A 15,080-nucleotide genomic window follows, 5' to 3' on the forward strand; every position below is an offset into this window, starting at 1 on the left:
TGTATGTAGCGTCATATATTGTAAGAACTGCAGTCAGATATCAACTTCCTGTGTGAGTGAGGTTATATCTAGTAGGGCATCAAGTAATTGTAATCACTACGCCCACACCAATGTGTTGCTTCTGTTTTGTTTTGGTTTTTTTTGGGGGTCAAATTACTCACCATTTGATAAGTTGATATGATAGTGTATTTGTTACAAGTCGGATCTAAGTTTTTTTCAATGAATTCTCATATAGCTGTAATTTATACATAAATACTTCAATAAGATGATTAGTAAGTCATCCTATTTTTGGAATGAATGAATGAAAATTACAATATTTCACTTGACTCCATCACATGTTTTCCAACTAATTTACCAAGCTGTCTGGAATAAAATAGATTGGTGATTTTGTTAAACTGACAAATTGCTGTTATGACCAACACATTGGAAGCCTGAGAAAGAAAAGATTAATCTATTCTAAAAGTGACTTGTCTGGACATTTGGGCGAGACAAGTGAGAGATATGTATATGTAACTCTAATGAAAGCTTGACAGCTAGACATTTCAAGGGATTGAGGAGTTTGATTTTAATAAAAGCAGTATAACATGTTTACTTGATGTTTGATTTATAAAAATGGTAGTATGAGAGTAGTGTTCAATTTCCTCAAATCTTCCAACTATACTGTACAAACATGGACAACTATGGAGCAGTCAATTTTTAAGAAAAAAGTGGGTAGGAAATGCTGACCTAATGGAGGATGTATTTGACCAAATCAAAGTAAAAAGAACAAACTAGAATTTCTGTAATAGAAACAGAGCCATAAATCCCTTAATAAAGTGCTTAAGGTGAATGAAAGAATAAAAAGTATAATCATTTATTAATGCAATCAAAAATAGAAAATTAAGAGCTTACTTGTTCCTGGTAGTTAAAATTGCCCCCTTTCCTATTTAATTAAAGTCTAACCTTTGACCTACATTTACTTATTCAATATAATTTGTACTACTTTTCATTTTATCAGATCTGGAAGTTACAAAGTAGTTAAATTATTTTCATTCAATACTTATATCCCCTGCAAACCAAGTTTTAGGAATATATAGGATTCACCCCATCAATCTGTCTGTCTGTCCATCCATCTGTCCACATGTCTTGAAAGCACAACTCCTCCTAAACCCCATAAAGGATTTTGATGAAACTTTATAGCAAAGTTAGGCAATATTTGTAGATATGCTTGAAGGAGTATATTTACTGTTGGGAGACTGCAAAGGGAGAAAGTTGCACTTGCACATTATTATATGAAAGGGAGGTATTCTCTTTGTGAGCTTGCTCACATTATTTCTAGTTGAATCAGTTATCAAATACATTTTGAATTAGAATATTGTGAGGGTTGTCAAAGCAAAAAATGGCTGTGGGGCAGTGTCATCCAGTTTTTAATATGATCTTAGATTTATTTACAAGAACAAAGTATCAAGCTTACTCTCTTGAGTGTTTCTAGAAAAGCAGAAGATGCTTACCCTACTGGTGCACCTGGTCCGTGCTCCCTGTTTTTAGTGGAGTCTGAGTTGCTCATTGTTACTTTGTATGTATTATTTTAGTTATTGTATGTTCTTTGATTTGTTTGTCTGTTTTCCAGTGTCTGGTCTTCGTCCCTGGATTACATTCTTTTGATTTCTGCTAGAATCTTGGTTCCCTTGATTGCTCTTTAAATGTCAGAATCCATTCATGATGCTTATACTTAACAGTTTATGAACAATGTCTCATACACGTACTTATGTCTCATACACATACTGATGTCTCATACACGTACTGATGTCTCATACACATACTGATGTCTCATACATACTGATGTCTCATACACATACTGGTTTTGTCACCATTTTCCAAGAATTAAAAGTGCATAAGACAACAGTGATCGGGAAACCCAGTTTTGACTTAATTTTTTTTATCTATTTCTGCCTGTTGAACGGCTTGCAGGTCTTTATGGTTAAGTTTACAATTGACATTTACATTAAAGAGTGATTCCCCTGTAATGACATAATTTTCTATTGTCATGAGGCATTAATTGTTCTCAAAACTTCTAAGGTTTCCTTTTAGTACTGTAACTTGTATATGTCAGGCATATTGCATTACAATGGTTGTATGAAGTCTTTGTTATTATGAATCCTGTTTAAAGGGAAACATGTTTGATTTGAACTCGTGGCATTTAAATGTGTTGTTTATGAATCGTTCAATTAGAATATCCATGTTTCATGTTTAATGCTTTATTTTCACATAAAATTGCAAATTAAAGAGTAATTTTGCATTTTGAAGATGTTTGAATCTGGATCAAACATTCTCGCCCTGAAATGTATATAAAATAACTGCTGCAAAACTTAAAAACTATACAATTATTCAATAAAATATCTTGATAAACATGTGTTATTTTAATTTTATAGAGAGTCGTAGGGCTATCATGAAAGGAACCTTTGAGTTTTAAGCATTACCTGAAGACTAATCCTTTCATTATTCATAATTTTACAGAGAACCAAATCTCTTAGATGAATCAGCCTCAAATAAATGGCCATTGACCTTGTAAAATCTAGGGTTAATATGTTTTTAAGGGAAGATAACTCACTTTGTTCTTTCACCTAAGACAAAACTGAAATTGTTATATGCTTAAAGCTTGAACAGTCAGACCTGTCTGAGATACTGTATTCTGCAATAACATGTCTAAAAAGCAGGGTATGTATTCTTGTAAAAATTAACCTGTATATTAAGACCACAGTTCTCCCATGGTGAGAGTAATTTGTTTTTGTTTTTTTCAATCTTTCCAGCCCATAAAACCATTCAACATAAAATATACATCATCATGTTTTAATGCAGTGATAACTTGTGATTTTTTGTTTATATTTTGTTTAAAATTATAGAATAAAGAGGTTTATCTAAGCTATTCATCCAATTATGTCTATAGTACATGCAAGCATAAATTCAGTAACAGTACATTGTTGCATACAATAAGTTATGTATTTAGGACTCTATAAATATTCTTTTAGATGTACCAACTCATCATTACTAAAAGCATTTAATGAAGAAATATTCCCAATTGTCTCTAAAATTTATAATTCTTACTTTAATTTACCACTTTTTGCATGAAAATGTTTCATAAAATATTTCTAATATTTAGTTTATGGAATTGTGACTGTTTAAAAGTTTATAATGGAAATTTTTATATAAGAGGCACGCTGTCTTACTGCAAATCACATTGATGCAATATAGTCTACCAGTGATATAACGATATTTAAAAGTTCCCTGACTATACTTTGTAATTATGAGATAGACAAAGAGAGAGATTCATTACTCTCTATTGTTCAAAGTAACAAGAATCTCAAGACTCTCTTTAGGCAGTAAATGAATCAAAAAGTATTGATTATTCTTTTTAATTATTAGGAATTCAGTGAAAAAAAAAATTCAACTGCACGAATTTGTAGACTGATCAATATTCAGGTCTAATAATTTTAAAGATGAATTTTGTAAAAGCTACCAGTAAGCATTTTATGAAACATGAAAATGTTTTCATGATTAATAATACAACAAGGCACAGGAAACAGGGTTCCTGTTACTTATTTAATGTGAACAAATTAGCATTTCATATTTTCAGTGTATGATTGAATGATTACATAAAAATAGCAATTTTTATCCATAATTGAAGAAAGAGTAAAATTCGACCCTTCATCCATGTAGTTTGAGTTTACCTCAATAGATTTTGATGAAATATGGATAGATTTGAGCAAAGATAAAAAAGAAGAATTAGGCTATATTGTTTTTGGGGATAGTTGGTAAAAAAAGTCATAGCATCTGGGGAAAAGACATTTTCTACAGTTGGGAGACATTGAGTATTGCTCTTTAATATATTTACTTCCGATCATTGATGGGAATCACCTTGTGCATCTGTCCATCTGTTCATCTGTCCAAATTTTGTCGCAATGTGGTTTTCTATACTGTAAATACTGGAATTATTGCAATTTTGTAATTGAAGCTGAAAATATGATTTTAATGTTTGCAATGTTGATAAATATTCATGATAAATAATGCTTAAGATGTTAAAATGTGAGTTTAAATTATTGCTATTAAGTCATTGTCATCTGTTTTGCCATAATCCATAATAAAAACATGGCAGTAGTTTCTGAATGTACAGTAAATGGGGGATGTGTTGTAGTGAAGTTACAGTGGATGGGGCATAACTTGTAGTGAAGTTACAGTAGATGGGGCATATGTTGTAATGAAGTTACAGTAGATGGGGCATATGTTGTAGTGAAGTTACAGTAGATGGGGCATATGTTGTAATTAAGTTTCAGTAGATGGGGCATAAGTTGTAGAGAAGTTACAGTAGATGGGGCATATGTTGTAGTGAAGTTACAGTAGATGGGGCATAAGTTGTAGTGAAGTTACAGTAGATGGGGCATATGTTGTAGTGAAGTTACAGTAGATGGGGCATAAGTTGTAATGAAGTTACAGTAGATGGGGCATATGTTGTAGTGAAGTTATAGTAGATGGGCATAAGTTGTAGAGATGTTACAGTAGATGGGACATATGTTATAGTGAAGTTACAGTAGATGGGGCATATGTTGTGAAGTTACAGTAGATGGGGCATATCATGTAGTGAATTTTGGATGCTGTTAGATTTTAACTTCTGTACAAGTGTTGTATACCTTGAACAATGAAGTATGCAAATTCATATTATGTTTGATCATTTTTCTGTATGTGATTTCAGATGCCGGTTCTACACCATTGGCTGTATGAAGTGTATAGAAATTATAACCAAGTGCCTTTCCACAACTTCAAACACTGTTTTATGGTTGCGCAAATGGTAAGGAACAATTGTAAAGCAACTACCGTATTTTGGTGTGTATTATGTGCACATTTTTACATAGAAATCATTTCCAGAACATGGGGATGCAGATTATACATCAATACATAAGAATTGGCCCCGATATTAAAGATTTCGGTACGTGAAAGGACATTGCGTAATGTAAACAAACAAACCCGAAGTAAAATGTTACTGACAGAAATTTTGTCCAATCATCAAATACATCTTTAAGTATTAAATTTTTAGTGATATTTTCTTCAAATCATGTTCAAATGACTTAACAACATGTTTCAAACAAAGGTTGTACAATATTTCCTTCCTATAAAGCATGGTTAGAAATTAATATGAAACAACTAAATACCAAAAAGTAACTAATTCCTTTTTTGTCAAACCCTCCTTATCAAATGATTTTACAGCTGAAAATGATTATTCTGATACTTATTTTGATTGTTTCTTACAATTTTCTTTCTTAAAAGTATTTTTTTAAATGAAAAATTGTGAAATTTGAGTTACAACCAAAACTGGAAATGTCTGATTTTCCTGACTTTCGATTTTGTTTTATAAGCCATTTCATACATCTTGTGTCAATTCTATCATGCTTCGAAATTAAAATTATCCAATTTATATAGCTACTAATGTTTACATGATGTTTTAGTCTGCATAGAAGTTTCTTTCCTTTACATTTTCATAAGAAATATGGCATCAAGGTAAATAAATTGACCGATCAACTGCAAAATATCGATTTTTGTGTCTTACAAAATTTTACTGCAACCTAAGTCTAAAAAACTTTTTTTTACACGTTTAGACCTTCAAAATTGCACTGTGCACAATACATAAATGCGCACTATACACACCAAAATATGGTAATTTTTACAAAGATTCATTTTCACTTCTTGCTTAATTAAAAAAGAAAATGATATAAGGTTGCACACTACTCATGGAATAAGTGTTAAAACTTAACCAATTCTAAACAAATTTAAACCAGAAAGAACCATTCAGCCGTCATAGGAAGGTAATGCCATATTTACACCAGTCATATTAAGTAGCAGTCTTTGTAAAAATCGTGCAGATTCTGTAATTTGTGATACCCACCTAAGGCTACATATTTTTATTTTTGTTATTAATTTGCTATAGGATAAAATGTATAATTACATTGTATATAATTATTCATTCCAGTCTGTCTGGTCTTAGATGGGAGTTCACACGGAAAATCCTCAGTCAGACTCACTATTTTATTTCAGTGTCATTTGCAGAATTATCTCCTTTATTTATGAATTTTACAATATTTCAATATTATTTGTATCTTCTATGTGATATACTTGTTATCCCTAAGTTCAATCTTGATTTGGGACATAGAAATGCCCGATATCCGTCAGTCTGTTGTATCATCTGTCCATTTTCCTTCCAACATTTGTAAGCACTCTACTGCCGACTTTTCTTTATGAAATTCCATCTGAATTATTTGAAAGGTTGCTATAACCAGTAGCTTTGTCAAATTTTAGAAACAGAGCTGGTCAATTTTGTAAAAGTAATTGTCCTTTGAACATAAAAAATCTCATTTATATTTCTCTATGAAACGATATAATTTATACTAAAGGTTGTTACAAACAGAAGCTGGGACAGATTTAAAATAAGATACTGGCCAATTGTTTTTGACTTTTGAACTTAGAAAAACTTGGCTTATTTTCATCAGTACGCTTTTTCCTCTCTGAGATTTATACAAAAAGTTGCCATTGCCAAGACAAGAAGGGGCTGACAGATCATTATTGTGTGTGTTATTGCCTTTTGAACTTAGAACTCCTTGATAAATTATTTTCATCCATATGGCATTGTAAGTTCATATCTTTATAGTTTTTCAACATGTTTGGGAAACTTTGTTCTTTTATTTGAAAATATAATTGATTTGTAATAAGCCTTGTGATTGGTTGATACTCTTAATGCAACATACATGTAAGTTTTTGTATTAACTAATTGTTTCTCAATCTGTAACATACAAAACTTTGACCAGGAGGCAGGCTGTAATTTTAGTAATTACGTTCAAAATAATACAATTCTTTACTTGGACTGTAATTAATTAGAAGTTAATTTAGATTGTTTTTTTTCTTTATATTTTGACCAAGTAAAGTTTCACAACCAACTTTGAATTAACACATTTCACTTCTTACTAAATTTTGCCTTTCCATGAACTTGGAACACTAATTACTATTTACTAATTACAAGACAATGGAGGTAGTAGAAGCCTATGGAATGAAATATAGGCATTCAATACTGTTAATCTTTGTATTGAGTTTGTCAATGAGGGGAAATTGTCTGTTGTCAGAGATTAGATTAAGTCTGAATGATAACTACCAAATGAACTTTGGACAATGCTTTAGTCATCAGAGTATAATGTCTGTTTTTGTGGAATAATAAGAGTGGATTGCTATCGCAATATTGTTGGCGATAATTAAAAACTAATACTTCATTGTACATTCAGATCATAGATAATGGTTAAAGTATTGTTTTTTAGCTTAAATATCTCCAATCCAAAATGACTGTTTAAGTATACATTATATATAAAAAGATAATAAAGTATCTAATTATAAAGGGAGTGGATGTTTTGTGGTATTAGTTCTTTGTAATGATGTCATAATGGTGAGACCAATACACATCATATAACAAGAACTGGTGAGAATTATAAACTGTTGATTTTTTCAGATATATTAACATCTAGAAATCATGTTCACTCACACACACAGGAAACAACATTACAATGTATATTTTCACATATGATAAACTAGGTAATAATGAAAGTTTGTACTGAATAGGAAATTGTTTCTTGGGTGTGAATACCATTTCCTTGCCAGAAATATGACCAGAAAATGGTACAAAATTGACAAAATATTTTCAAGCAATTTTTTTGTCTTTCCAAAGCAATATATTTCAAAAGTCATTTTGTTTTCTCATTTGTTATAGATTCATGTTGAACACTTTCAAAACTTGGTGATTAATTTTTAGTTGTATCTTAGGCCATGAAGAGCCTTTAACAGGATTGAAGATTGTTTCATATTACAATGAATCTGTCAATTCTTGATTGTCATCATTACAGAAAACAACTCCATGAAGGAAATAAACCAATACAAAAAGTCTGGTTCCGACTAACCAACATTTTGTATAGGGAAAAAAAATAGGTCAGATAGGTGGCCAAGGGCAATGTTTCAATCATTACAGACGTCATTTTGTAATATTTATAGTGCATCAAATCAATATCTAGCTTAATTAGTAGAGACCACTCTTAAGTAGCTCTTTTGACACTTTTTCCAATTAAATTTAACTTCAGTCTTTTACATAAAATTTGATAATATGCCTCTAATGGTGAAAACAAGTTTAATTAGTTTGACACACGGAAGGCACATTGTATTAGAGCAGATTGTGCCATGAAAGTGAATGTTTGTAGATTGCCAATGGCAGATTCAGTGTAGAACAGTGGGATGATCAGAACTCCTACGTCTTGTCTTTGATAAATTTTGTATTTTGTGGGGGAAAAAAAGCAGAAAAAAACAAGAGAGGCCTTAAGTACTTCTGTGACATTATCTAAAACTTAACAGTTATTCTCTCTAACACACACACTTGCACTCAGTAATCAGAGATCATTTTAGAAGGGGGTCATAGGCCGTTAGCCCTAAATATGCAAAAATAACCCAAAAAGATTATAGGGAGGCATTTGTCAATGGCCCAATTTGTGTGTAAAAATAATACATTATTCATGTTAGGGGACGACCATTAGATTCTTATAGGCGGGACCAGGCAATTTTTTTTATAATTCTCTGGTCTTCCTTACACAGTATTTTAGTGAGCCTTAGTATCAGCTGTTCCAGGTTTTGAAATGTTAAACACCTACTCAGCAAGTGGCTGGTGAATTGGAATCACTTTGTCCATTACTCTGTCTCTCCAAATTTCATTGCAATCATCTCTATTGCCAATAGATAGATTAATTTCTAGTTTAGTATTGTGCTTTATATAGATATAGGCCATACATTATAAGATATTTAGTTGCTGAGGGGGGTATATCTATCGTGGCAAACTTCATGTTTTGTTTGTATTTTTCAGATGTATGGTCTGACTTGGTTGATAGACCTGCCGTCAATGTTAGATGATATTGATATTTTTATTCTGCTTACCTCAGCTATCTGTCATGACTTGGATCATCCAGGGTATAACAATGCATATCAGGTGGGTATCATGTGACAGTCACATGACTTCCTTGATGGTATTACAAAATATATAAGGTTGGTACAGTACCTGAACCGATCCGTGCAACAAAAATTGTGATCAGTCATAGATCATCGATCAGTTTCCGGTCAGTCATCGATCCATCAAACCGATCCATTAAACTGGTGATCGCATCACGTGACCACAGAGTGGTCAATATAAAAGGTTTTTATTGTTTTCTTTGTCAAGTTTACACATATTTATATAGTGTAATATATTTAAACAGTAATTTATGTGTTTACTTTACATTTTTTTTTTAATTTTAAACAGATCTAACGTCATTTTACATTACAAAACTGCGATCAGATTGGTCACTGGTCATCCGTAATCGATCCGTCAGCAATCAATCAGTCAACAGTCATCGATCCGTCAAATTGTTGCACGGATCGGTTCAAGGACTGTATCATGTGACATATATACATAACTACTATATATAACTGCCATGACTAATAATAACTATTATTAACCGGATTGTGTGATAGTCACATGTATGTTTTATTTAATTTTTATAAAGAATGAATAACTCATTAATGTTTCAAATTCACTGTTGAAGTTTCCAAGGCTGTGAAAAAGCTGCAGCTTCCTGTAAATATAAACAGAAATACATTTTTTGAAATAAACATACTATGTATTAATGGTACAGTATACAGGTAACATTTACCTGAATGCACCTGTTTAGAAAGAATACGTGTAGTTGTTTCTACTCTAAGATTTAGCATTCACAAACATCAAAAACCAATTTTAAAATCCTTAAGATTTGTACACGTTTTAAATTAATTAAGGAATTTTGAATGAGAAATAGACTGAAACATCACACTACATTGTGTGAAAGTTCACATGAAGTTTCCCCTGATACATGTATAGCCTTTTCTTTATAAAAGCGTAATGATTATATTGATCATGATGTGTGCCTGTTCGTTTGCTCGTCAGTCCACACCTTCTTCTAGTTTTATTCATTTTTTATCTCATTGAAGGTAAATCTGAAGATATAAGTCTTCATGTATCCCATATGTAGATAAGTGTTAAAAATAGTATTAAAGACACAACACTTCGAAAGATGCAAGGTAAAGTTTGTATGGGATACCCTGCATACCTTTCAAAGGATCTGATGAATCTTTGGTTCACTTTTTCTTTTTTTCTTATATATATATATATATATATATATATATATATATATATATATATATATATATATATATATATATATATAGATATATATATAGATATATATATATATATGCATATACAAAAATGTAGATGGTACAATACTATATATTTAAGTGCTTTCAAACAGCAAAAACCTCCAATTTAATAGGAGTAATACTTTATAGGTTTCTTGTTATATTAATTACATTTACTGTGCATGTCATTAAAATAAATTAATAAGATCACTGGATTTATCATCTTATCAGTGATATTTAAAGTATATTTCATGAGTCTGTGATCACATCTTTGAGCTATTTATATAGGCCTTGCCCCCACAATTAAGTAGACTATTTTAATTGATCTGTGTGTATTTTCTATTTTCTTTATATATTTAACTTAAAATAGAAATGAAATTATTGTGATTCTGCTTTTCCTAACATTTACATTCCTTAAATGACATAAACTTCTGCCTAAGGAATAACACAAGTGAAACAGACAAAGATCTATAAAGGTGGACACTTGGTAATATTACTGTAAATGACAAGTCCTTCCAAGCCAAAGCAAAATTGTTGTCACATAAGACAGGTGGTCCTTATGTACAGGTTTATTATTATTCATAGGTTATTTCTGAAAACAGATGATTGCTAAGATTTATTTCACCAGTAGAAAATAAGAAGATCATTAATTTCACATTAAAGGTATTTTAAACAAATTTCCTTTAAAAATAACTAGACCAAATTCATCTTTCGATTGAACATTATCTTTTAAGAAAAACTATTATAAAAAAAGTGATTTCTGGACTTGCGTCAGAAAATTGATTTTACTTCAAATTTATTTGATAGACTGTCATTTTAGTCTGAAGATCAAAGGAACTCAAGTTCATTACATTTTTTGTCTTTCAGTCTGTGTAAAAAACATGCAGTGGTTATTATGGGTTAAATGTGGTATAAAATTACCCACAACTGTCACAATGTAATTTGACTAATGGAATCAGTGTATTCCATATGATGTTGGTTAAAAGAATTACCATTGAAATTAACTGCAAAATGATCACTTTAAGTGCAGATAACTCTGTCAAAAAACTGAAGTATTTAACACTCTTATGAAAAGTTTTCAACATATCCACTGATGCAAAGATCAGATAGTTGTCATTTCAAATATTTTGTTAAATGAATTTTTTTTTTTTTGGTTTTGCACATACATGTGAAAGACCTGTTTCGTTTAGCCTGATTCTTACTTTTGTTACTTTGTATGTATGATTTTAGTTACTTTATGTTCTTTGTTGTGTAGGTCTGTTTTCCATGTCTGGTCTTTGTCCTTGGATTACATTCTTTTGATTACCACTATAACCTTGGTTCCCTTGATTACTCTTACAAAGAATTTTACTTTAAAGACATTTGTCGTTTCCATTAGCTTACATTCATTATAATTGGCATTGAAAAATAAATGATTTTATATCAAAGACTGAGTAAATTAGAAGTTGAATTCCTTGTTAGTGTTGTGGCAGATTCAGAATGAAAAATGGAGGTGGTTTCAATTGAATGTAAATGGCTTGTTTTTTTTCTATATTTTTTTTATTCATTCTCGAGTCTTCATACAGTAGTCTAGAGCCCACTTAAGGTATACTTATCATCAATGTACTGCGAGTCTTCTCTATGACCTCATGATGTCAAGTTTTGATTCCAGTATAAAACATTTAACAACTGATGTCAGGATTAAATGATTTTTTTCTTGCAACTTCTGCGTTTTTCATGTTTGTATTTTCCATCACACCAAGACAATTTGGTACCTTTTTCCCGACTTAAATTTGTTTTTTATAGAACTTGCTCCAGGTCATTTTCTGGAAATGATTGTGTACATTGGTCATGTGTAATTATTAGTAGTTTTTATGACACAACACTGAAATCATCTGGACAAAATAAGATATACATGTAGTGACTGCGAAAGCAGAAATGTTTTAAAATTGTATATTTAAAGCCAGTATATCATTCTTACTAAGAACACTGAGATGTTTTCTTGAGACCCCATACTTAGGAACAGGAAATCCAAATTTATTTATCTATGGATTCACTATTGAACTTTGCAAATATTTGAATAGAACTGATATTACCTCAATTTTCAATATATATACTTTGATCCATATTGTAGAGATGTCTTTTTATATTTCTAGTGGCAATACATAGGTCTTAAGGTTGTTAAAAATCCTTGTATAAAATGAGTGACCTTCAGAACATTGGTAGTTATTCACTTTTTTAGAAATTTCTGAGTAAATTTTGGTATGATCTATTGTAAATGTGAGTGATTGGTTTTTAATACCCTGGCTTTTTTTCTGGGACGTGTGTTTAGTACCATTGTCAATCTGTCAGTCCCTACTCATGACTGTTTTCTACACTTTGCACTTTCACCAATTTTCTGAAAACTTTGATGAGTTGTTTATTCTATTGATATTAAATTATCCTTAGGGTCTCAATATCTTTTTTGACTTATTTTACAGATAAATGCCAAGACGGAGTTAGCATTACGGTATAATGACATTTCACCACTAGAAAATCATCACTGCTCAGTAGCATTCGAAATATTAGAAAAAAGACATTGTAATATAATAAGAAATTTTTCAAAAGATCAGTACAAAAGGGTACGAGAGGGCATGATCAGGTAAAGTACATTTTATATCTACTGGTACACTACCATCAATTTAAGTTTTAACTTCTCCATTGGCAAAAGGAAGAACAGCATAACTTTTTCTTGGAAACTTAGAATATTTTTGCTTTTTTTCTAGTGTGCACCACGGGCATTGAGGTTATTTCAAATAGACCAAAATAATATATTAGTTATTCCTTATGATTTAATTCTAGTAGCATAATAAGTTGTAAAAATCGTTTATAAAAAAGTAGATGACATCACAGTCACATTACAAAATTTGGTCTATGAGATGAATTTTTTATCCATTCTTGGTGTAGAAAACCCATGGATCAGAAAGTGTGTTACTTCTGAATTAAATTATTTATCAGTACAGCATTATTTCTAAAACAATATTGTATTTCTCTGTCATTAGCATAGTCAGGCTATTTAAAAATCTACTACATATATCGTTTACACTGAAGATATTTGTCCTGTCTTACTTTCCCATCCTAAAGAATTTGTCTTTGGTCAATCATTATCCTTAATGCACTGTGCTGAGAAATACAGCTATACACAGCATGGTGCTCAGAAAATATTGCATAACAAAGCAAAGTGTTCAGAAAACTTATCTCTGCACAGCTTCTCTTATGGGCTTTGGAGCACATTGATTTTAGATGTGTCTAAAATTCATAGGTCATATAATCTTATCCACATCAGAACCATTTTACCAACAAATTAATTTGAAGCAAACATTTCGGTGATTTTTGTTTAAAACGGTAATTGAATGTTTTTTATTTATTGTAGGTGTATTTTAGCAACAGATATGGCTAAACACAATGAAATACTCAATAACTTTAAATCATATACTCCTGATTTCGACTTCTGCAATAAAGATCATAAAGCTTTGGTAAGATATGAGAGAGAGTGCAAAACAGAAATCTAAGACACCCAAGGGTAAAATTAGAGAAATCTAAGGCACCCAAGGGTAAAAACAGAGAAATCTCAGACATCCAAAGGTAAAATCAGAGAAATCTCAGACATCCAAGGGTAAAAACAGAGAAATCTCAGACATCCAAAGGTAAAATCAGAGAAATCTCAGACATCCAAGGGTAAAATCAGAGAAGTCTCAGACACCCAAGGGTGTGATTTCAAGTTCCAGAACAAGGCTCTAAACAGTAAGAGAACATTGAAATCTTACCTTTTGAGGTCTGAGCTTTCTTAGCTTTGCAATTTCTAGCAGTGATACTTTCACATCTAAAATCCTTGTCTCTTGCATGAGAAATCTGATAGGTAGCCTCAAATGCTAGCTTTATAAAAATATTTCTTTCATATAATGGAGATGATTTTTTTTGGCAAAAAATTAAACACAGTTGTCATCATTTTAGCTTTAAATTGTGTTATACATAGATTGATATTAGGAAAAGTTTGATTTGGAACAGGTGGCCTTGTATCATTTAAGCTACTTTTTCCAATAGTTTTGAATTTCCTTAATTGTTTTACTAAAAGCAAGTTACTAATGATTGTCAAGTATTTACAAGTACATGTATCGGCTATGTTCATGTACCGGTAATGGCTGACAATTACTTTACTCTCTATTTAAATGAAACCATGATTTAACTCATTCATCTGGGTTTGGGAAAATCCATGTTATTCTGAATGGAACAGATTTTAAATTATTTTACTGGCGACGAAAAATGAATATGAAGTCTCCAAGATTTTAGTACTACTAACAGCCGTCTACTCAAGGGGATCCATGTTGGTGAAAGTTTTTAAGTTTAGGTAAAATTTTTACAAAATTGAGCAAATGATAGCCTGGACCCTTTTTTTCAAAATCGTAGGATCTGATCTGGCTTAAGGAAATAAAAATGATATAAATCTGCACTAAGTTGAAAGTAAACATTAGCTCCATTAGAATCATTTAGCTTTTGCTTAAATTAAAAACTAGCATATGTGATATTCTTATGTATAGTTTCTAATTATTTTAACTTCTTTCCCTCAAAGTTAGTTTTGCCCATTCACAATGCATACACCTTTATTTACCTGCTGAACCATTGTTTTTCCTTATTTATCAACAAGAACATATACGTAATTAAGTGTAAATGGAATTTTTAGATGATGATGATTTTAATGAAAGTGTCTGACATATCAAATGAAGCTCGTCCTTTAGATGTAGCGACACCTTGGTTAGATTGTCTATTGATGGAGTTTTTTAATCAGGTTTGTCGAGTGACAGAATGAC

At 31.1% G+C, this 15,080-nt stretch overlaps 1 protein-coding gene across 3 annotated transcripts in view; it reads left to right on the plus strand.

Moving 5' to 3' along the window:
* Positions 1 to 15,080, plus strand: part of LOC148600964 (high affinity cGMP-specific 3',5'-cyclic phosphodiesterase 9A-like) — a 68,388-nt gene that overhangs the window by 40,289 nt on the left and 13,019 nt on the right. For 2 of the 3 annotated variants that reach the window (XM_088556635.1, XM_088556637.1), the window contains exons 7-10: positions 4,727 to 4,822; positions 8,912 to 9,034; positions 12,714 to 12,874; positions 13,646 to 13,748. In XM_088556635.1, the coding sequence (XP_088412761.1) occupies positions 4,727 to 4,822; positions 8,912 to 9,034; positions 12,714 to 12,874; positions 13,646 to 13,748 (483 nt within the window). Of the gene's footprint in view, positions 1 to 4,726; positions 4,823 to 8,911; positions 9,035 to 12,713; positions 12,875 to 13,645; positions 13,749 to 14,953; positions 15,059 to 15,080 lie in introns of all 3 variants that reach the window. The other variant, XM_088556636.1, reaches the window with a different exon arrangement.

This window comes from Perna viridis, chromosome 12 (genome assembly GCF_037379345.1).
Source record: "Perna viridis isolate PV_CMFRI_1.1 ecotype Kerala chromosome 12, ASM3737934v1, whole genome shotgun sequence".
NCBI lineage: Eukaryota > Metazoa > Mollusca > Bivalvia > Mytilida > Mytilidae > Perna > Perna viridis.